We start from the raw sequence: 22,545 nt of genomic DNA on the forward strand, positions 1-22,545 counted from the left end.
GCCTGTTCTCTAATTCTGTGGGTCTGTTTCTGTTTTTTAGGTATGTCCATTTGCGCCATATTTTAGATCCCACATATATGTGATATCGTGGTATTTGCCTTTCTCTTTGTGACTTATTTCACTTAGTATGATAATCTCTAGTTGTAAATGTTTTGTTTTAATTGGATGGAGAATCTTAGGGTAAAAAAAACTGGTAACTAATTAACGTGCTTATCAACGAGTGAAACTACTTTTGGACATTAACAGTGAAGAAAATATACAGTATATTTCTAGAACTTAACAGAATACATACTCCGCAAGAGACAGCTAAAACCTGGGAAAACTCATAAACAAGAATAACCTTCCTCCCAATTCTTACTAAAACCTGTGAAACTTGCGGGTGAGGCGTGGATTTCTTGGTCGTTTCCCAGGAAACCGCAGCCACACACGTCGTTTGCCCGCACCTTCAGGACCGCCTGTAGAGACAGGTGTTCTTCGGCTTTGTCCTGCGCCTGCGCAGGCCCACTGCGCCCATGTACTGAGAGGCCCGGATGAAGGACAGGGAGACGCGCCGTTGCCATGGCAGCCGGGTCCTGGCCGCTGCGGCTGAGGTGCTGGGGTTTCCCTCGCCTCGTTGTCAGAGCTTAAAAAGAGGAGGAGAGGCGCACGCCCCCGGCCATTTTTGTGACTCCAGCCGCTGCGTCTTACACAGGCAGGAGGGGATATAGAGGGAGCGAAGGGAAGGATGATGCAGGGATATTTACGGAGGGAGGGAGGGTAAAGAGATAATCGTCTGGGACAGCTGGGTGGGTAGAGCAGCGAGTGAGATTTTGTGTTGGCTCCTCATCCTCTGAGTCTGGGGTCCACAGAGCTCGGCTCTGGCCCGGAAGCCTGGCAGTTTCTCCTTGTTTAGCTTTGTTTGAAGGAAGCCCCTCGGAGGGTAGCTTCATTTCTAATTTTTGTCATAGTCTTTCGCCTCATCCCTGGGAGGAAAAAACAGTCGCTCTTGAAATGTTAGCTTCCATGAAGAGGCTAAGACATTGAGTTAGTTGGTGGTACCTTGGGACCCCGTATAGAAATGAAAATTACCACAGATGTTTGTAAAATATTACTTATCATCATACTATTTTGCAGATTATTATGACTTAAAAAATATACTCATGGGATCACAGTCTTGGCCGGATGTAGAAGAATGGGCCATATGGTCTCGAGATGTTATGGGTTCGCTTTTGCTTAAGTACTTATTTTATATGATAAAGGAGTTCTATTTGACGTTCCTCCCATTTTCTTAGATTTTGAGCTTAAAATAGTATAAGACAGGAGTCAATGAATTAAACTATGATTTAGTTTTTTGAATCCTGAAAGAAAGTTTCAAAAATTGTGTGTATTTGTGGACCTAGTTGGGCTTCGCTGGTGGCTCAGACGGTGAAGAATCCGCCTGCAGTTAAGGAGACCCGGGTTTCATCCCAGGGTTGGGAAGATCCCCAGGAGAAGGAATGGCTTCTCATTCCTTTATTCTTGGTTGGAGAATTCCACCGGACAGAGGAGCGTGGAGGGCTACAGTCCATGGGGTGGCCAAGAGTTGGACACCACTGAGCGACTAACACATGGACTTAAGACTCAATGGCAACCCACTCCAGTATTCTTGCCTGGAGAATCCCGTGGACGGAGGAGCCTGGTGAGCTGCAGTCCATGGGGATGCAAAGAGTTGGACACGACTGAGTGACTTCACTTTCACTTTCTTTCAAAAGATCTGCAGTCACATACCCACATGGGATTTAGCAGACACATAGGAGGAGGGAATTAATTTCTGTCTCTTGCTTCAGTTCCCTATTAAGGGGGTTGTTCTGGCCTAAAACAGGTATATAGAATTTTGCTGATGATACACATTGAATGTGTGAAACTCATAAGGAATATGTGTTAGTTTGTGTATGAAACTGAATATGATTCAGTTTGTGTGAGATGTATTTTTGTTCCAGAATGTTGATTGTGTACCGTATGACCAGTACCGTGGGGATGAAGATTAAAAGAAGTGAAGGGGACTGATTATCCTGTGACGCATTTGAAAAAGGCTTAAGGGACTTGGTAACGCGAGTTTATGATATATGTTCTTTGTTTACTGGGAACCAGCCATGACTTTTTTGAAGTTATAGGGAAGGGATGGCCCTTCTTGTTTGGTGAATTTCATTTACTTCCCTGAGTCACTTCAACTATGGCTTTTTTCTTTTAAATTACAGCATAATAGTTTAATTTCATAATAACCTAATGTGTTTAATTTATAATTATTTGATTTTTATTTATTTTGATGATTCTGTGTTTTAGTTTTGAATTTGAGTTTTCACATGGTTGTGAGATACTTTGTAAATAATAACACATATTTACTAAAGTTTTCAGGCAACCATTTATTTATAGTTGAGACCATGTTTTAATAAAACTAAGGAAAAGCACTGTTGAGTTCTGTAGAATTCTTATTCTAACAATTTGTTATGTGACTTAAACATCTTAAACTAATAAATTTCCAGATTTCTGATCAGAAAATGAAGCATATTATCCTAAGGCATTTGTGACTGTGAAAAAAGTTTTATTTATGTAAGTGTTTTGGGTTACAGTGAGTTTTAGTCTAGGACACGACTGAGCGACTGAACTAAACATCATTCATGACACCCTTACTTTGAATGGTTAGGTACGTAAACACAACAGCTTGCATGATTTAGCCTGTCTTCTTGTGGCTTGTTGTTTAGTCTCTAAGTTGTGTTTGCAACCCAGTAGACTACAGCCTTCATGCCTTCTCTGTCCATAGGATTTCCCAGGTGAGAAAACTGAAATGAATTGTCATTTCTTCCTCCAGCAGATCGTCCTAGTCAAAGGATCAAACCCAAGTCTTCTGCATTGGCAGGTGGATTCTTTATCACTGAGCCACTAGAGAAGCTCAGGCAATGATAAACTCACTCTGGAATACAGATTTGTTTTCTTCAGATCACTTCAAAATATTATTACTCTCAACCTCTGATTTATGAATTATTGAAGCATTACTTTGAGTCTTTTAAGAAAGTCTATTTCCTATTTTTTAGCTGAAAAGAAATAAATAGAATTACAGTACAACTAATACAGTAGAAATAATTATAATTATGTGGTTGAATAATTAATATTCAGTGTACCTAAAACTAACTTTGTCTTGAGCATTAAGGAGAAGTAATATTAAGAACTCTGCAGGGTAAAGGTGACATTTAAGTGAAATAGAATTTTAAGTCTTGAATTTAGTTATCCAGACAATGATCATTTATTTTATTTTTGACTTTTAAAAATATTTATTTTTCATTGATTGGTTTACAATATTGGTTTGATTTCTGTCATATATCAGTATGAATTAACTATAGGTGTACATATGTCCCCTCCCTCTCAAATCTCCCTCTTACCTCCTGCCCATTCCTACCCCTCTAGTTATTACAGAGCCCCAGTTTGAGATCATTTATTTTAGATTAAGCATTACGATGGTACTCTACATTTGTTTGAACATTCTCTTGCATTTCATAGTTGGCAGTTGTTTGCTAATTTGCATCTTATAATAAAGGTTAAAATAAACCTTAAAGGTCATCTGCTGCTGCTGCTAAGTTGCTTCAGTCGTGTCCAACTCTGTGCAACCCCATAGACGGCAGCCCATCAGGCTCCCCCGTCCCTGGGATTCTCCAGGCAAGAACACTGGAGTGGGTTGCCATTTCCTTCTCCAATGCAGGAAAGTGAAAAGTGAAAGTGAAGTCACTCAGTCTTGTCTGACTCTTTGCAACCCCATGGACTGCAGCCTACCAGGCCCTTCCATCCATGGGGTTTTCCCGGCAAGAGTACTGGAGTGGGGTGTCATTGCCTTCTCCGTAAGGGCCATCTAGCTCACCTCTTTTTCTAAAGCTTCAGTCTCCCTTTAAAACATGCTATGATCACCTTCTGAGCTATATATAAACATTTGATCAACAGAGAATGCAGCTCACTTCACTTCAGGACAAGTTTGAAACTGTAAATTATGCCAAAATTTGCCCCTGAGTTTCTAGTCCTTGGTACTGGTCTTACTGTTGGAAATTATGCAAGTCCAACCCTCCTTCACATAATGACTATTTAAATATTGTAAAGCAGTTGTCATGACTCTTCTTTAGGGGATTTGTCTTCTTTAGGCTAACATTCCTAGGGTTTTCAAGTAGTCCTCAGAATCTGGCTTTAAGGCATTTTATCCTCATAACCTGCCTTTGTCCCTTCTCCTTGTCTTTTATCCCTTTTTCTCCTGGTTTACCAACCTCTGAATGTGTTCCAGTTTCTTTTGTTCTCTAAACTGTAGAAAACTGGATACAGAGCTTTGTGTTATCTGTTCTTTAGCCAAGTCTCAGTCTTAGAGCCCATTTGTTTTTGTTCTCATAATTTTTTAGATTGAAGTATTCTTGATTTACAGTGTTGAGTTAGTTTCTGGTGTACAGCAAGGTGATACACACACACACACACATATATACACAAACATAAATACATACACATTTATATTCTTTTTCATTCTAGTTTATCGCAGGACATTGAATATAGTTCCTTGTGCTATGCAGTAGGGCCTTGTTTATCTGTTTTATATATAGTAGTATGTGTCTGCTAATCCCAAACTCTTAATTATCTCCCCACCCCCTTTCCCCTTTAGAAACCATATGTTTGTTTTCTCTGTCTCTATGTTTCTGTTTTGTAAATAAGTTCATTTGTGTCATACTTTAGATTACACATATAAGTGATATCATATGGTATTTCTTTCTCTTTCTGGTTTACTTCACCTAGTAAGATAATCTTTAGATCCATCCGTGTTGCTGCAAATGGCTTTATTTCATTCTTACTTTGGGTGGCAGAGTAGTATTCCACTGTATATATGTGCCACATCTTTATCCATTCATCTCTTGATGGATACTTAGGTTGCTTCCATGTTTTGGCTATCGTAAAGAGTGCTGCTGTGAACATTGGGGTGCCTGTGTCTTTTTGAATTGTCTCATTCTTTTAACTTATATCACACTTAGTACTGAAAACCCTTATCTCTTCTTTTAGCTAGTGCTGGTATAGCTAGTGGAAAGATGGTCTCCCACATGCTTTCATTATCATTTGATTGAAAAAATAGAAATCTTGCTTTAGTAAAATTGGTACCTGGTTAGGTGGTCTGGTCAAACTTTTTGGAAGAAGTGAAGCTAATGACCACAAAAATCTTGTGGATATTTATCAAATCAAACATAATACCTCTCATTTTATGTCTTTAAAAATATGCCTAGATTTCATGTGTTCTTGACATCTGTACTTTCTACTTCCACAGAAGTTTTTAGGTAACTTAATCTTGGTGTTAGAGCAAGAAAAGGCAGGTTTAGAAACAGGGTCCCAGGTGTTTGGGGCCCTGCAAATCATATTTCTACAGTTCTTTTGAAATTGGACCTAAAATTCTATGTATATTTACCGAGCATTGCTCTTTTTGTTTTTGTTTAAGTCAGTAGTGGAAAGTATGCAGATTATTGCTGTATATTTCTACCTTTGACTATTTTATGACAATTAGATATACATAAACAATTTTCCCTCACGCTTTTTCTTTTTGAAAAGATAATATGACATCAAACTGACCCCTTCTGTCTCCTTTTAGAACCTTCTCCAGGGGCACATTTATGTTCAGGTCATACTGGGAAATTCCATGCACTTTTATGTTTGTTCTTTTTCAGACTGTTCTCTTGTCTGGAGTAGATGATGAACTCTTATACTCAATATTCAAAACACATCTCAACTTTCCTTGATATTTCCAATTTTAAACTTAGTTGCTTTTTTATTCTTCCTTCCACAGTCCTTTTATACCTTTGTTCCACTTACCTACATTTTCAGTTTATGTTTTGTCTACGTTTGGAATGTGTGTATTTGACTTACATTTGTCTTCTGTATCAGGGCTCAAGAGCATATTTTATAATTTTTAGAGACATGTTGTAGGTATTCAACAAATAGGTTTGTTAACATTGTATTGTATATTCACATACATACATAGTATGCTCACACACACAAAGACATGTTATATGTAAAGATTGAAATGCATCTTTCATTTGAAATATTATGGGCCAATAAATTAGGGCTTGGAACTGACCTCAATTTTCAGATAATTGTATGGTTTGTTTTCTTAAAAATGACTAAATTATATACCATTTTCACAAACATTTATTAACTTTCACCTGATATTATTTATTGTCACTGCCTTCCAGATAGTAGTAGGTATCACAGTTTGTTTTTTATATAAAAAAATATTTTATTTTGAATTGACAGCAGTTTGACTTCTGTGGAAATTAGCTTATACCATAACTAAGGGTCAATTGTTACATAGTTAAAAAAACCTCTCAGATCAGAAATTATAATTACACTGAATAAATTACCAGAAAGATTGAGAAACTGAGGATAACAATTAATATAATCATTTTAATTTGAATATAGGAAAATGTGTGTGAGTGAGACTAAAAAGCTGTTGATTCATCAGCTCAGACCTGGACAAGGAGTTTTAATGATTGGCAGGGGATGTGGAAAATCCTTCTCTGATACTCAGATAGTCTTATGTCTGCCTTTTTAAATCTCCTTGTATATTAGGCTGACAGGAACTGGGGGGAGATGCAATGGTTATTAGGAGTGGTATTCCTGGAAAATGTCTGGCCTTTGTAAGTCTCTCTTTTAGGATATACTGATATGTTTATTCTGAACATCCCATAATTTGTGTTTCTATGTGTTAATTATCTTACCTTTAGCATTAATCTTCACACTCCATACTGCCCCTAAAGTGGACATGATGTAATACCTTATCTCTTTTAATCTTACAGCATTATTCTTTAACAAACAGAAAATGAATGAAAATAAAGATACTGATTCAAAAGACAGTGGAGAATATGAAGATGACTTTGAAAAGGACCTGGAGTGGTTGATTAATGAAAAAGAAAAAAGCAGTGCCAGCATAATGGAGGTACATATAAATTGCCAGCAGCATTTGTAGTAATCATATTAACAAAGTGTTTTGTAGTTCTTGAGGAGTTTTCACATGTATTATCTCATTTAAACCCTACAAAATTCCTTTGATATACATAGAATGAGTAGCATTATTCCTATTTTAGACATGAAAAAATTGAAGCATATAGAGTTTAAATGTTGTGTCATAAAGCATAGGGTTAGTGAGAGAACAGTGATTAAATTAGCACTTAAAGCTGAAATCATAATTAAAAATAAAATTATAATTTATGTAATTCAATAATACAATTTGTTGCATCAGAAGTAAAAAGCAAATACAACTAATTTCTACTTTATGTGAACTTGGGTAAAATCAGGGGATTTACTTTCAATATACATGAAAAATAAAGCAAATCCTCAAAAACATGGTCTTTCAGCTAATATTTGAAACATTAAGAGTGAATTTTAGGGGAATGAATATACAGAAAAAAAATAAAGGTCAAAGACTGAGACACAGGAATATATGTAGAAAAAAGTGGATCCATTAATCATGATTCTGTACTATTTATCAGACATGTAATAGGGCTATCTAGGAAAATGAACTAGTTTCTGAATTATAGAAAGTTCTGTCTCTTTTTACTTATATACAGTGTGTATGTATATCTATATATGAGTGTATATATATGCATATGTATTGACACTGAAAATGAAAGAAAGTGAAAGTGTTACTTGCTCAGTTGTGTCTGCAGCCCGCCAGGCTCCTCTCTTCATGGACTTCTCCAGGCAAGGATACTGGAGTGGGTAGCCATTCCCTTCTCCAGGGGATCATCTTTACCATTTGAGCCATCAGAGAAGCTCCTATTGACACTAATTATATATAATTTTATTAAAATATATAACTATTATACATAATGTAATTAGTGTCAATAAATAGGGAAGTAATGAAGAAAAGGACCAAGACTGGGATAAGATAGGTGACTTGAGAGGGATGTTGATCAAAGTATTTACAGCAGGAGCCAGTTTTAAGAGGGTTAAGGAAAAGACTACAGGGAAATGAAGGCTGCAGGTTTTTTTTATCACAACTCTCTCTTGGTTCTATCTTGCTTTCTTATGCAGTGGAGAAGACAGATGAGATAGATAACATTTGGAAAAGGCAACAGAGTCAAAAGTGAAGACTTTTCTAAGATGGCTTTTACATGGCGGTTTTATGCATCTTTAACAGAAAAATAATCAGAATGAGTAGAGGAAGAGATGAAAGAAAAGTGAAAGTGAAAGTCGCTCAGTCATATCCTCTTCTTTGCGACTCCATGAACTGTAGCCCGCCAGGCTCCTCTGACCATGGAGTTCTCCAGGCCAGAATACTGGAGTGGGTAGCCATTCCCTTCTCCAGGGGATCTTCCCAGCCCGGGATCCAACCCAGGTCTGTCACATTGCAGGCGATTCTTTACCATCTGAGCCACCAAGGAAGCCCAGAGGAAGAGATACCAGAGCAATAATGCTGAACCAAGGTCTCATGACTAGAAGGGTATGAGATCCACAGCACAAGGTTAAAGAATTAGAGAAATTATAATGATAATTCATTGCCTTATTGCTTATTCATTCATTATAAAGCAGTGATCACTTGGCCATGTGTCAGAGGCTATTCTAGGTGCTGTGGATACAGCAGTGGTTAAAACACAGTGCTCTAATGAATCTTGTTCATTCCAGTGGATTATTAAAATCACTTTTTCCTTTGAGGCTGGTAGGAAAAAATGGATGACAGAGAAACAGGGGTGAAGGTTAGGGGAAGATTGTATTGTAGTGGGTTTTAAAAAGAAGTAAAAGCTAAAGGAGAATTTGAAAACAGATACTGTAGAAATGAACCAGAGAATAAAATAAGGCTAAAAAGAACAATTACAATGCAGAGATCTTAGTTTAATTTTAGTTACTTGATAGTCATTTTAGGGGGCCACGTTGATTTGCTTATTGGACATACAGCAGTGTTGTCCAGGTTAGGAAGAAGAGGCTGTTAGAATTGGTGACTAAGCTAGTAAAAGAGGAAGGGAATTTTAAGGGGTTGATGAGAGCAGGACATAATAGCCATTACTTAGTAGATGTGGAGCAGGGTTTTGTGAAAATACTGGTTCATGGTTCATGTGGAATTACATTTTTTTAAAAAAAGTAAGACCAAGTTATATAATGGTGTTTAACATAGATTACTGGAGCCTCTGAATATAATTGAGGAGGGAAAATCTGATCCAGAGGTAAAAATTGACTTGGAATTTGGGTATAGATCATGCAGAAAATAGCAGCAGTAATAATTTGAAAAGATCATAGGAAACTCAGAATGATAAGGACTTGACCAAAGGCTGTGACCTTGTAATGGTCCTGGGGAGAAAGATATCTTTTTGAAAAAGTACAAATATTACAAGGAGAAAACATTTAAAAGTATATTCTTCTGAAAATGTAAAAGGAACATTTTATAGAGGGCGGGATATTAATATTGTACTGTTTGTAGTTACACTTTTATACATTGGCATGGAATCTTTAAAAAAAGTAATCACTCTAGTACTTAGCAACATCAAATTCAGATGTAAATTTTTCCCCAATTTTTTTGCTTTTTCTCTTGGGGGAAGTAAAATATGAATTAGAAAACTATGAGTGAAATATGAGCAGGAAGCATGTAACTTTTCCCATTCATAAAATAAATTACGAGCATGAACATCCATTTTGGATTGTCTACATATGAATGGACAAAGAGTCTCGATTTTTACTGAAAATGAATCTCATCTCTCTTTTTCTAGATGGCTTGTGGGAATGAAGAGAATATTAACCAAGACTTAAAAGTGGATGAAACAGAAATAGAACACACCAAGCAGCTTTCTGATCCTGATAAATCTCTGAAGGATGAGGTTTCACCAAGAAGAAATGACTTTATTTCTGTACCAAGTATTCAACCTTTGGACCCCATATCAGATTCAGATAGTGAAAACTCTTTGCAAGAATCCAAGCTAGAAAGCCATCAAGACCTGGAGGAGGAAGAGGATGAGGAAGTAAGGAGATATATTATGGAGAAAATTATACAAGCCAACAGACTTCTACAAAATCAAGAACCAGTGAATGATAAAAGGGAACGCAAACTTAAATTCAAGGACAAATTAGTTGATTTAGAAGTTCCTCCTCTGGAAGACAGTGATACTTACAAAAATTATGAAAGTAATGTGTCTGGAAAACTGTCTCAGTTATGTATTTCCAATGAATTTGGACAAGAAAATGTGATCCTGTCACTTACTGATGGAAACTGTGAAGAAAACAAGGATAGGAAAATCCTAATGGAGAGAGATGGAAAGTTTGAACTTGTGAATTTACAGGACATTAAGAGTCAGGGGGTTTTGCCCCCCATTAATAGTGCTAATAGTACAGAAGGTGAACCTCAGCAGTTTTTACCCAGATCTCCCAATTCGTCTGTCAGTGGAGTCAAGAGAGAAGAGCCAGTAGCCAAAGTACATGCTCTTGCTCCCTCCTCAACAGAAGAGCCACTGACTTACATCCCTCAGCCACCACCCAACCCCAAGACTTACCCAAGCTCTGCTGCCAGCTCAGATCGAAGTAAGGGGAACGGAAAATCTAACCGTAGGACCCAGTCTGCAGATGTGTCTCTAGCGACCTCAACATTCTGTCTCTCTCCTCGACAGAAAGAACTGAAAAAACGACTAGAACAAAAGAGAGAGAAGCTGAAGAAAGAGGTGAGAGCACAAGTGGGCATTATATTGAAAGTAGAATATGTTTCTGTGTTTCATAAATCCAGTAAGAATTGACATGGTTCTTCAAATGATTGGATACATGTACTTGCTTGTTTTTTCCTGTTGTTAAATTAAGTGGTTAAGTGTTAACAATCTGTATTTAGGGAACAAGCACCCTGATTACCCTGGTCATTTCTTGTGAAGATCACAAAAGCATAGTAATGAATGACTTGTGTTAGAGCTAGAGGAGATCTCAGCGATGGTTTCATCTGATCCTTTCCTTTTAAAGGTGAGGCTCAGAGAAGTTAAGTGACTCCTGAAAATAATCTTGATATGCTGTGCTGTGCTTCATCGCTCAGTTGTATCTGACTCTGCAACCCCTTGGGCTGTAGCCCGCCAGGCTCCTCGGTCCATGGGGTTCTCCAGGCAAGAATACTGGAGTGGGTTGCCATGCCCTTCTCCAGGGCGTCTTCCCAACCTAGGAATCGAACGCAGGTCTCCCACATTGCAGGTGGATTCTTTACCATCGGAGCCACCAGGGAAGCCCATGAATACTGGAGTGGGTAACCTATCCCTTCTCTAGGGGATCTTCCCAACCCCCAAACCAGGGTCTCCTGCATTGCAGGTGGATTCTTTACCAGCTGAGCTATCAGGAAAGCCTAATTTTGATATGAGATAGGTGAAAATCAGATGTCAGATGAAAAAAATGAAGGCACAAATTTGTTGGGGTTTAGAAGCCAACAAAGGAATTAGATTATAATTCTCTGGTGTGTGTGTATGGATGTGTGTATATTTCATATATCTTCCAGGACTACTGGATGGAAGAAAGTTTCACATATTGAGGTACAGGGAATTCTGGCTTATACATGATTTGTCTTGAACATTATGCACTACCTGGGAAGCCTTTTATGCTGACTAGAACAGCCTATCTATTTGAACAGCCTGCCAAACATACTATGTACCTCTGCTTTCACCATTGGGGGAAAAAAAAAAGAATATTTACCAGATTGTTTAGAATGCCTCCTTGGAGATAGGATAAATGCTCCCCACCTTCCCATGACACTCATGCTAGTTCTCCTTTGAAGATGAGCTTCCCTTCCCAGACACCAAGGCCATACTGACTTCCTGTGTACATGTTAATCTGTCTCTTCTGAAACCTTGAAGGAATGTACCCCTGTCATATTTGATATTTCATGTTCTTTGTTCTGACAAGATAAAAAACTGTGGTTCAGGCATCCAGAATGGAGCTGGGTGGCCATTGTGGATATGGTTTCAGATGTGTTCCTGTATCACTGAGAACCTGAATTTTCTGAACTGTGTCAAACTCAAGTATATCTTTGAAATACCATCTGCCAGCTTCAACTTTATGGTCTCAAGGCCTCTCCTTGTAGTTTCTTAACCATTTCAGATACCAGCCAATCCTTGCTTAAGAAGCACCCTTATTGCTTGCTAGCTTCAATCCTAATTCCTGACAAACAACTTATGTGATTTGCATTTTTTGCCTATATAATGCCTCCCCTATTTTGTAATGCTGTGGAACACAATCCAGGTGCTTCTTGAATTTGTGTCTCCTGGGCAATAGTCCTCAGTGTGGCTGGAATAAAACTCCTCTGTTCCTCTTAGAGATTGTTATCAACACTACATTTTCTTGATTTCAGGGATTTTCATTTTAATTAAGAATAGAGCATAATAACCTAACTGAAATGTCTCCAAGATGCCCTACCAAATCCAAAATTATTATTATTTTGAGGGGGGGTTGCTACTAAAGAGAATAAAAGTGTTTTATAATTGAAAATTCTAAGTACTAAAACTGGGGAATTTTCTCTGAACTACATAAATCAGTGCCCTGATTCTCTGTTTTACTGAATACCAGATAGCATTAAGCTGAACCACATAAAATGTCTAACTGTAAATACCTAACGGCAAAAGAATCACAGTTAATAGAACATAAGAAACCTTAAAAGATTATTTCATAGGTGAAAAACTCGTCCAGATAATTTAAATAACTTTACCAAAGTCCCGTGACTTGTTTGTAGCAAAGTCAAAATCCCAGTTTTCCTGTCATGTTGAGAAGTTGATAAGTGGTCTGTTTTCCACTTATGTAGGAAATGATCAATGGAAATTTCTGGCATTTAAATCAGGAACTCAAATTAGCAGAAAAAGATTAAGAAATGAAGTTACCAAGAACAGGTAACCTATAGCACACTTTTAGGCAGGAAATCTGAAAGGATGCATATTTAGTAAAATTTAGCTTAGTTGGCTACTGAAATCTGAGCTCTGTCAGACTCAGCTTCCTTGGTTCAGGTATATGATAGGTATGTAAAAGGATCTGTTAACTCAGAACTGCGTGATAATATAAAAGAATTTGTTGAGAATAACTGAACTACTTGTTTGCTGCATACACACACACATGTTTACATGTGTGCTTCTGTATATATTTCTGTAGAAGTTATATAGAGGTTTTATATAATGTCAGTGTCTTTTTCACTAATGAACTAATGGTAATCTTTAATGGGTATGACTAATGGATAGTTCGTTGATCCTCTTTTTTGGGTGTCACACACTGTTTTGGGATATACTTTTCTCATGTCAGGATCCTCATAACTAAGTTTCACTTTGGTTATGTACTAGCTCAGGGCATGGTCTTTAAGTGCTAAGACTTTAAAATATTTTCAGCTGGTTTCAGGAGAAGGCTTTCCTTTTTGATGCCCTGCAAAATATTTCCTAGGGGCAAATAGGGCTGCTCTACTCCATCTCTCTACACTAAGTGTATCAACTCACTGTTCTCTTTGGCAACTGCAGTGTCTGTGCTTTGGCTAATATCATCTGTTTAATCCAGATGTCCTGTCTGGAAAAATAATTGTCCTACAATTATTCATGCAAGGCATCCCAAATCCTTTGGTAAAAGGGAGCTAAAATAAATATAAAATATAAAACTTAGTAAATTCACATATTATGTAAGCTCCATTATAAGGGCTTAGAAAATGGTAACAAGTGTTTAAAAAGACATTTTATGCTATTAATTGTATAGAATTTTTCCTTCTACATTTTATTCTATCAAAAAGGGCTTGCTATACTGTCAAAACATGTGGAAAGAACTCTGAATTCATTATTTGAAAACAGTTTAAGCATGGATTCTATCATTCAATTTATTTCCATGCTAAAATTTTAGTATTGAAAGAGACTTATGAGCTTGTTAATACAACTTCATTTTATAGATGAGAATACAGAGTTAAATGGTTTGCCCAAATTAACATAGTATGATGGCAGTATGATTGTTACTCAGATCTCTTCACTTCTACCATGGTGATATTTCCACTAAGACATGCTGCATTGTTCCCAGTTACTGTTTTATAGCTCTTCATAACTGGTTTAAGTAAATACCTCCCTTAAAGTTTAAGTAACTCTCTTTTATAACATCACTTTAATAATTCAGTTAAAAAAATTCATTTTGTTCTTATAGTTAACTGTTTAAATATTTTTTCTGATAGCAAAAATGTTACTTTATCAATGTACACTAGTTGAAAATATTTTTAAACAGTATGATAAAAAATCTCCAACACATATGAAGGTACAGTTAACCCTTATGTCTCCATTACCCAGATTCAAGAGTCATTGAGATTTTGGCTGATTTGCTTCATCTCTTCCTTTTTTGGCTGAAGTTTTTTTCAAAGCAAGTCCTAGACATCCAATCATTGCTCACTTGTACACTTCAGAGATGATTGTATACTTCAGAAAGAAAATGATTATAGCACTGGTTTCATAATCACAATGTCATGTGTCACAATTAACAAATTTAACAATCATCTAAAAATGTTTAAGGCATTTATAGTGCTTCTGTAGACACCATATTCATGCTTGTAGAGTGAGAGAGAGTGTGTGTGTGTATGTGTGTGTTTTGGGGGCAGTCTTTTGCATAGCTGTGGTTTTTGAGGAGTTAAATACAAAGAATAAACTAGGAAGTTAAGGAGAGATCCAAGAAATTCTTGAACAGCATGTTGCATAGTGTAGATTTATGTAATTATAGACTTTACCTCTACAATTTATCTGAAGTCTTCCTTTTTTTCCCTAAGAAAATTGGAGGCCCTGTTTTCTTTAGGGAGGCCCAATTTACAGATGGAAATTTTTAGAGGCTGGGAATTCTAATGTCAGACATCAAAATATATCTCTCTACTTTGATAACATATATAATTTTATTAATTTTTCATTAGTGTGTTTGGATATTCTTTCCCCCAGGAAGATGAAAAGAAAATAGAAGAAGAAAAAGAAAAGAAAAAAGAGAACGACATGGTATTTAAAGCATGGTTGCAAAAGAAGAGAGAGCAGGTCCAAGAAATGAGGAGAATTCAGCGAGCAAAGCAGATTGAAGACATGAACAGTAGAGTAAGCAATCCTTCTTCATGAAAAATAAGTTCATACAGAAGGGAGTCTGACTATCAGACTAAAAGCCTGAAGTAGAAAAAGTGGTCCAGGAACTACCCTTGCAAAAGATGCAACATGCAGATGACTTTATTACATAATTAAATTCTAAGAAGCCTTGTAAAAATCAAATGATTCTTATTTTATTCAAACAGTTAAAGCACAGAAAAAAGGAAAGCTACCAATTCATTTTTTTCAAGATATATAACTTTGATATTTAAATAGGACAATGCACACAAAATCTCTACAGATTGGTCTCACTTAAGAGTAGATATATAGGAATCTTATGTGAAAACTAACAAAGCCATCATATTATTTTTTTAAAAATTTGAAATATACAAAAAACCCATGAGAAAGTAAAAAAGTCATCTATATCCCTACTATTTAAAAAATGTATATAAACTGAAAATTGAAAATTCAATCCTAACCCCTTCCAGGCTCATCTCCTAGTGGTAACTGCTTTTAACAGTGTACTGTAAATCCTTCTAGCTTTTATTTTTATTTACATGTTTATCTGCTAAAAGTGTATTATATGGTTAGATTTTTTTCACTCATTCATCAAGGACGTATTTCTAGATCATTGTATTTAGATCTCTTTTCAAATAGCTGCATGATATTCTACTTTCAGACGTAACAATTTATTGAACCATTTCCTCATTTGTAGATATTTAGATTGATTCTAATATTGCTCTATTAATTAACAGGGCTGTTGTGAACATGTAAATTCTATAGGAGAACATCAATATTCTATAAGAGGGTTTCTTGGAAATTTATGACTTATTGGATATCCAGAATGAAAGTTGTGGTTAAATATGCAAAGTTAGTCTCCTAAAAGCTTGTATCAATTCATAGTCCTTCCAGCAGTATGTATGGAGAAGGCAATGGCACCCCACTCCAGTACTTTTGCCTGGAAAATCCATGGATGGAGGAGCCTGGTAGGCTGCAGTCCATGGGGTTGCTAAGAGTCGGACATGACTGAGCGACTTCACTTTGACTTTTCACGTTCATGCATTGGAGAAGGAAATGGCAACCCACTCCAGTGTTCTTGCCTGGAGAATCCCAGGGACGGGGGAGCCTGGTGGGGAGCCCCCCACCAGGCTCTGCCGTCTGTGGGGTCGCACAGAGTCGGACACGACTGAAGCGACTTAGCAGCAGCCAGCAGTATGTAAGAGCGAATGTTTAATATATTGTGTCTAACATTGTATGTAGTTTATTTTTTTCAAATTATTAATATATATGAATGTATATGAGCATGTGTTTTCTGTGAATTTCCTATTTGTAGTCTTTTCTTTTTTATCAGTTTTATTTTTCTTGTGCTTAGTTGCTCAGTCATGTCCGACTCTGTGACCTCGTGGACTATAGCCCATCAGGCTCCTCTGTCCATGGGGATTCTCCAGGAAAAAAAATTGGAGTGGGTTGCCATGCCCTCCTCCAGGGGATCTTCCCAACCCAGGGATGGAGTCCAGGTCTCCCACGTTGCAGGCGGATTCTTTACTAACCAAGCCACCAGGGAAGCCCAAGAATACTGGAGTGGATAGCCTATCCCTTCTCCAGGGGGTCTTCCTGACCCAGTATTTGAATCAGGGTCTCTTGTATTGCAGGCAGTACAGATTTTAATCCTTGTCTATTATGTCTGTAAATATGTTTTCCTTGACTAACAAAATGATGTACTTTTACATTATTTGTTATTCTATTTATAGAAATTTAGCTTTTATAATCTTGGGATGGACAATATCTTTTCGGGTAGTAAACCTGAAACCATGAACTAAAAGAGAAAATATTGAGAAATTTGACTGCAACTGTATAGTAAAATAATAGCATGCTATAACCAAGTATAGTTTATTTTAGGAAGGAAATTATGGACCAATAATAACAAATCTATTAATATATTTAGTACAAATAGGTAAATAAAAAAAATTTGTTTATCTTGAAAGATATAGAAAAAGTATAACTTGTATTGACTAGCATTTATTTTTAATTTTTTCTAATAAAATGTGGATTACAGGATAAATACTACCTTAGGAAATACTATAGGTATACTCATTAAAGTCAGAGACAGGTAAGTCTCCCTTATATAATAAATAATTTCATTCTGGGAGTTCTATCCAGTATGTTAAGAGAAAAGGAAATGAGGTAATTTTTATGTGTAGCAATTCAGTTTTCCTAATTCCATTTATTGAAGAGACTGTTCCTTCCTCATTGTTATTGTTGGTTTCTTTGTTGAAAATAATTGACAGTATATGCATGGGTTGATTTCTGTGCTCTCTATTATCTTCCATTGATCTATGTGTCTATTCTCATGCCAGTACTATTAATATACTATTTGATTGTTTCAGCTTTATAATATAGATTAAAATCAGGAAGTGAGATGCTTCCAGCTTTGTTGTTCTTTCTCAGGGTTACATTGGAGGTTTGGATCTTATGCAGATTTTAGGAGTTTTTTTTCAATTTTGTGAAAAATTCCACTGGAACTTTTTATGTAATGAATTTTAGATTGCATGGACAATTTTTAGATAGTATGGACATTTTAACAATATTAGTTTTTCTAGTCCATGGTCATGGAGTATCTTTCCATTCATTTGTATCTTCTTCAGTTTCTTTCGTCTTTATGCTTTCAGCATATAGTCTTTCACCTCCTTGGTTAAATTTATTCCTAGGTATCTATTTCATTCTTCTTTTATGCTATTTTAAAAGGCCCTGTTAATTCTCTTTCAGATAGTTTGTTTTTAGTGTATTGAAACACAGTTGATTTTTATATATTGATTTTGTATCCTGCAGCTTTACTGAATGGTTTATTAGTTCTGTTTTTTTTTTTTTTTGTGGGGAGGGGTAAAGTCTCTAGGGTTTCTGAATATAATAATAATATGTAATGTGCAAATAGAGCAATTTCACTTCTTTTTTTCTAATTCAAATGCCTTTTATTTCTTTTTCTTGTCTGATTGCTCCAGCTGGGACTTCAAGTATGTGTTGAATAAAAGTAGTGAGAATGGGGATTCTTATCTTGCCCCTGATAGTATGATGTTAGCTGTGGACTTGTGATATATAATCTTTATTATATTTAGGTATATTCTCTCTGTACCCAATTTTTGAGAATTTTTATCATGAAAATATATATTTTGTCAAATGCTTTTTTTGCATCTATTTAGATCATCATATGATTTTTATCTTTCACTTTGTTAATGTGTAGAACACTGATTTGTAGATTTGAACCATCCTAGCATCTCTATAAAATCCCACTTGATCATTGATGTATGATCTTTTTTAATATACTGCTGAATTAGCTTTTCTGATAGTTTGTTGAGTATTTTTACATTTAAAGAATTCATCAAGTATATCAGCCTCTAATTTTGTTTTCTTGTATTGTCTTTGTCTGGCTTTGGTATGACAGTAATCAGGCCTCTTAAAATGGATTGGAAGTGTCCTCTCCTCTTCTGTTTATTGGAAGAGTTTGAGAATGATCAGTATTAATTCTTCTTTAGATTTTCTAGAAGCCATCTGGTCTTGGACTTTTGTTTTAGGGGAGATTTTTGATTATTCAGTTTCATTACTAGTAATCAACCTGTTCACATTTTCTGTTCTTCCTGATTCAGCCTTGGTAGATATTATGTTCCTAGGAGTTTATTCCTTTCTCCTCACATCTCCCATTATTACTGTCTTTCCTTACCATACTTTTCTTTTGAACCTGACATAACAGTCAATCAATCCTATATTTCATCTTATCTTGAACAACACTGCCCAATACAATTTTCTGTGACGATGGTAACACTGTATCTACACTGTCCAGTAAAGTGGCCACTGGTCATAATATGACTGTTAAGTACTTAAAATGTAGCTAATGTGACCGAGATACTGAATTTCTAATTTTATTTAAGTAGTTACTTGCGACTAGTGGCTATGTATCATACAGTGCAGGTATAGAATGTATGAGAAAGGGAGCCTTGTTTCCCCCCCCCCCCCCACCTTTGGTGCATAGTCGGACATGACTGAAGTGACGCAGCAGCAGCAGCAGCAGCAGCAGCAGTAGCTCTGTACAGGTAGATGCTGTATGTAGTAGATGCTCTGTGAATATCTGTTGAATGAATAGATGAACAGTGATATCCATCAATCCTGTCTGTCCCTGCATTCCTAACTCTTTTAATCTATAGTTGCAGATTGAACACTTTTTAGTAATCTCCAGATACTCCCAAACTTTCAGGTGTTCAGCAATGGTCTTGTAGGTCCATAGGACCTCTTCACAAAGTTCTGCATTATACACCAAAGATTCTAGGTTATATAAATTAAATAAATTAGACTGGAGCATACTTGGCAGTGTGGGCTACAGATAAAGGAAAATGCAAGGTGTAGGAGCTATCACAGAACTCAGATGTGGCAAAAGTATTAAATGAATGCATCTTTTCCTTTTGTATTCTAGCCAGGCATCCATATAATGAATCATACTTTTTCCAAGGCTGAAGAGCCCCAAAATCTTTCCCTTTGCTCTCTTTACTCTCCCAAATAAGAGCTCTTTCAGCTTTTGAAAAGTCCTTGAGGATTGTATCCATCATAAAGTTTGAAGAACCATACAATAAGCTATTCCCACTAGCCCGTTCTTATGACAAAATCCTCATGGCAGTTATCCTTATGAAAAAATTGTTATGGTTGAAAATCCTTATTGCCATGTTCCATAGTAATAATTGCATATAGGCTTGGCAGATGCTCTTAAAAATGAAAGAAGAATTTAAAAGAAAGGTTGAATAACACAAATGTTGGGTCATTGATTTTCAATTCCAATGGAGCTTCCTTCAGTAATTGATACCAATACGTCACTCATACTGACTTTATATGCTTGTGTTGGTGTGCAAAATTATTTTAATTGTCAAAGGGCTCAGTTTTGAAAAGTTTGCTAATCACTGCATCTTGACATTCTCCATTTATTGATTACCTCAGTAAGACTTTTGAAAGAAGCCAGAGGGCAGTGAGTGTTGATTCAGAGGTCATATATTGGGTTTGGATGCTAAGAGTGCAAGTAATGAGACTGGTATTATTATGAACAATTGTGAATAGGACATGTATTCTTATAGGGTCCTATTGGCAGGGCCTTAAAAAGTAGTTTTCATTTCTTCAAATTAAGCAAAACTTACTTTTGTGAACAGCAGGAAAACAGAGATCCACAGCAAGCTTTTCGATTATGGCTTAAAAAAAAGCATGAAGAACAACTGAAAGAAAGAAAGACAGAAGAACTGCGAAAGCAAGAGGAGTGCTTAGTCTTCCTTAAAGGAACAGAAGGCCGTGACAGAGCCTTTAAACAGTAAGTCAAAAGAAGGGTGTTTCCCCTCCTCAGGGGCAATTTAGACAATTATATAGTCAATAGAACTTAAAAAAAATTAATCCCTTACATTATATACCTATACAGTTTTAAAGCCATAGTTTTAAAAATATGTGAGAAAATTCTTTAACTCCATGCTTTGTGTAATATCTATACCATTCTTTCAAGATATGTTTTAATACTAAAACTATTTCTTAATGGCACCAGTGTGATAACTTTTGATAGCCTCCCATTGATTGATTTGTTCATTGCTTGGAGAAGTGGGCCCAAGATTGGTTACAGCTTCTCCTACTTAGTCCTCAGAAAACTGAATAAAGAGTTGCACTTAACCAGTAAGTATTTTTTCTGTAAAGAAGAGGAAGATCTGTACAGACCAGATGAAAAGAGGATTTAGAAACCTATTTTGGTAATTGAAGGCAAACCCAGTCTCCTTTCAGTTGCCTGGGTAAGGGTGTAATACCTGGCTTATTCTGAGGAAACAGATCTGGCTTCATAATTTTGCCAGCAAGACTTGGGAAAGGGAGTGGAAATTTAATCCATTGTTTGAAGTTCATTTCTTTCTTTTCTGCTATCTTTCTCTTTCTTAGTTTCTTTGCCTCTTTCTTTCCTTTCCCAGTTGACCCCTAAGGGACTGCAGTTAACTTGCTCAAACTACTATCCAATTCAAGACCATATAACATTGGATTAGAGGTTTCTTAAGTCCCTTTTATGCTAGTGCAGTCATTTAGTTGTTTGGATTTATTTCTGAAAACATATATACACACATGCACATACCACATATGCACTTTCATACCAGAGAGGTAATATATATAGTTATTTTTAATGTTATTTAACCTAAGCAAGCTTTATAGACTTAAATTTGTTAGAATGTGGCCTTTCCCTTCACCTTTTTTGATGTTTTTTCTTCTTAGGCTTATTTTTCCATTTTAAGGAAGAATAATTTTATTTACTGAAAAGCAAGAACTCTGTGATTTCTCTACCAAGAATAGCAAAGCAGCATTTCTGCATGCTGCTAAATAAATCATATGGAACCAGTCAAATACTTAGTTGTTTAGAAAATCATATTTTAAAAAAGGTTTAAAATTCATTTTACATATGACCTATGTATGCCACATGTAAAATAGTTTGTAAATCACTTTAAAAAGTTTTTTAGTTGGCAGTTTCATTATAAGACAAACTTTATTTCAAATATTTGATTGTAAATGTTACCATGCTTTCCTAGTGTGAGCCTTTGGTATAAGAATGAAATTTTTCAGTTAATACTAATTTGTGTTGTGACCAGAGCATTTCAATATAAAGAAGTCCAATTTCCTGTAATTGTCTATAGTAATAACTTTATAGTGTGAAGATATATCCAGGCTGATACCAGATCTGATTATGTGTCTCTCTACAGATGGCTAAGAAGAAAACAGATAGAAAAAATAGCAGAGCAACAAGCTGTCAAAGAAAGAGCTAGACAGCTCCGACTAGAAGCAAAGCGGTCTAAACAGTTACAGTGCCACCTATATAATATGTCAGAAGCCAAATCTTTCCGTTTTACTGATCATTACAACTGAAGGTATTTATTAAATACTTCATTTGGAAGCTGCTATCCTCAAAATTTTGGATATCATTTCTTATGGCCTGTGTGCTTTGGTTATACTCTAAATTATGGAAGTGCTACTTATCTTTTGATGGTGTTGATGGTGAATTTATCTTATTTCCTTTAATAGTAGAGCAAAATAAATTTCTTATCTTGCAGCATTGTAATGTGTTATACCATCTTAGTCCATGCAAAAAATCGAACAAATGAACTCTACATTCCTTTACTTCTAAGTTATTTTAACATTTATAGCTGAAACAAACACAAAAAAGGGACAGGTACCTATTCTTAGTTCCTATTATCATTTAAAAAAATTGCAGTAGAACATTTCATAAGGCAGGAGAAGTGACCTCTTAAACAAGTCTGGATCAAGGCCTCATATACAGTCCTAATTATGTCAATTTTGAATAGCTGTAGCAAGCTAAGCAATAGGTTAGGCATACTTCCACATGTTCTTTAAAAAAACAAAAAGCATAACTATTTTGGGTATGTTATACAAAATCATACAGCTCTTGAGAGTCATAATGTGCCTGGTATTGTCGTAAATGCTTTACATAAATAATTTGATCTTATAACAA

The 22,545-nt window shown here is 36.0% G+C and overlaps 1 protein-coding gene across 2 annotated transcripts; it reads left to right on the forward strand.

The window, feature by feature from the left end:
• The first annotated feature begins 5,447 nt into the window (after nucleotides 1-5,447).
• CCDC181 (coiled-coil domain containing 181) lies at nucleotides 5,448-22,125 on the forward strand. Of its 2 annotated transcripts, none has more exons than XM_040263557.1 (5): nucleotides 5,448-6,958; nucleotides 9,723-10,664; nucleotides 14,898-15,044; nucleotides 20,213-20,367; nucleotides 21,779-22,125. In XM_040263557.1, the coding sequence occupies exons 1-5, from the start codon at nucleotides 6,842-6,844 to the stop codon at nucleotides 21,939-21,941; spliced, it is 1,524 nt and encodes a 507-aa protein (XP_040119491.1). In that variant the 5' UTR covers nucleotides 5,448-6,841; the 3' UTR covers nucleotides 21,942-22,125. The 2 variants fall into 2 exon arrangements, with proteins under 2 accessions (XP_040119491.1, XP_040119492.1); XM_040263558.1 differs by having other exon boundaries at nucleotides 20,216-20,367.
• The last annotated feature ends 420 nt before the right edge of the window (nucleotides 22,126-22,545 follow it).

Source organism: Oryx dammah, unplaced genomic scaffold (assembly GCF_014754425.2).
Source record: "Oryx dammah isolate SB20612 unplaced genomic scaffold, SCBI_Odam_1.1 HiC_scaffold_21, whole genome shotgun sequence".
Taxonomy (NCBI): domain Eukaryota; kingdom Metazoa; phylum Chordata; class Mammalia; order Artiodactyla; family Bovidae; genus Oryx; species Oryx dammah.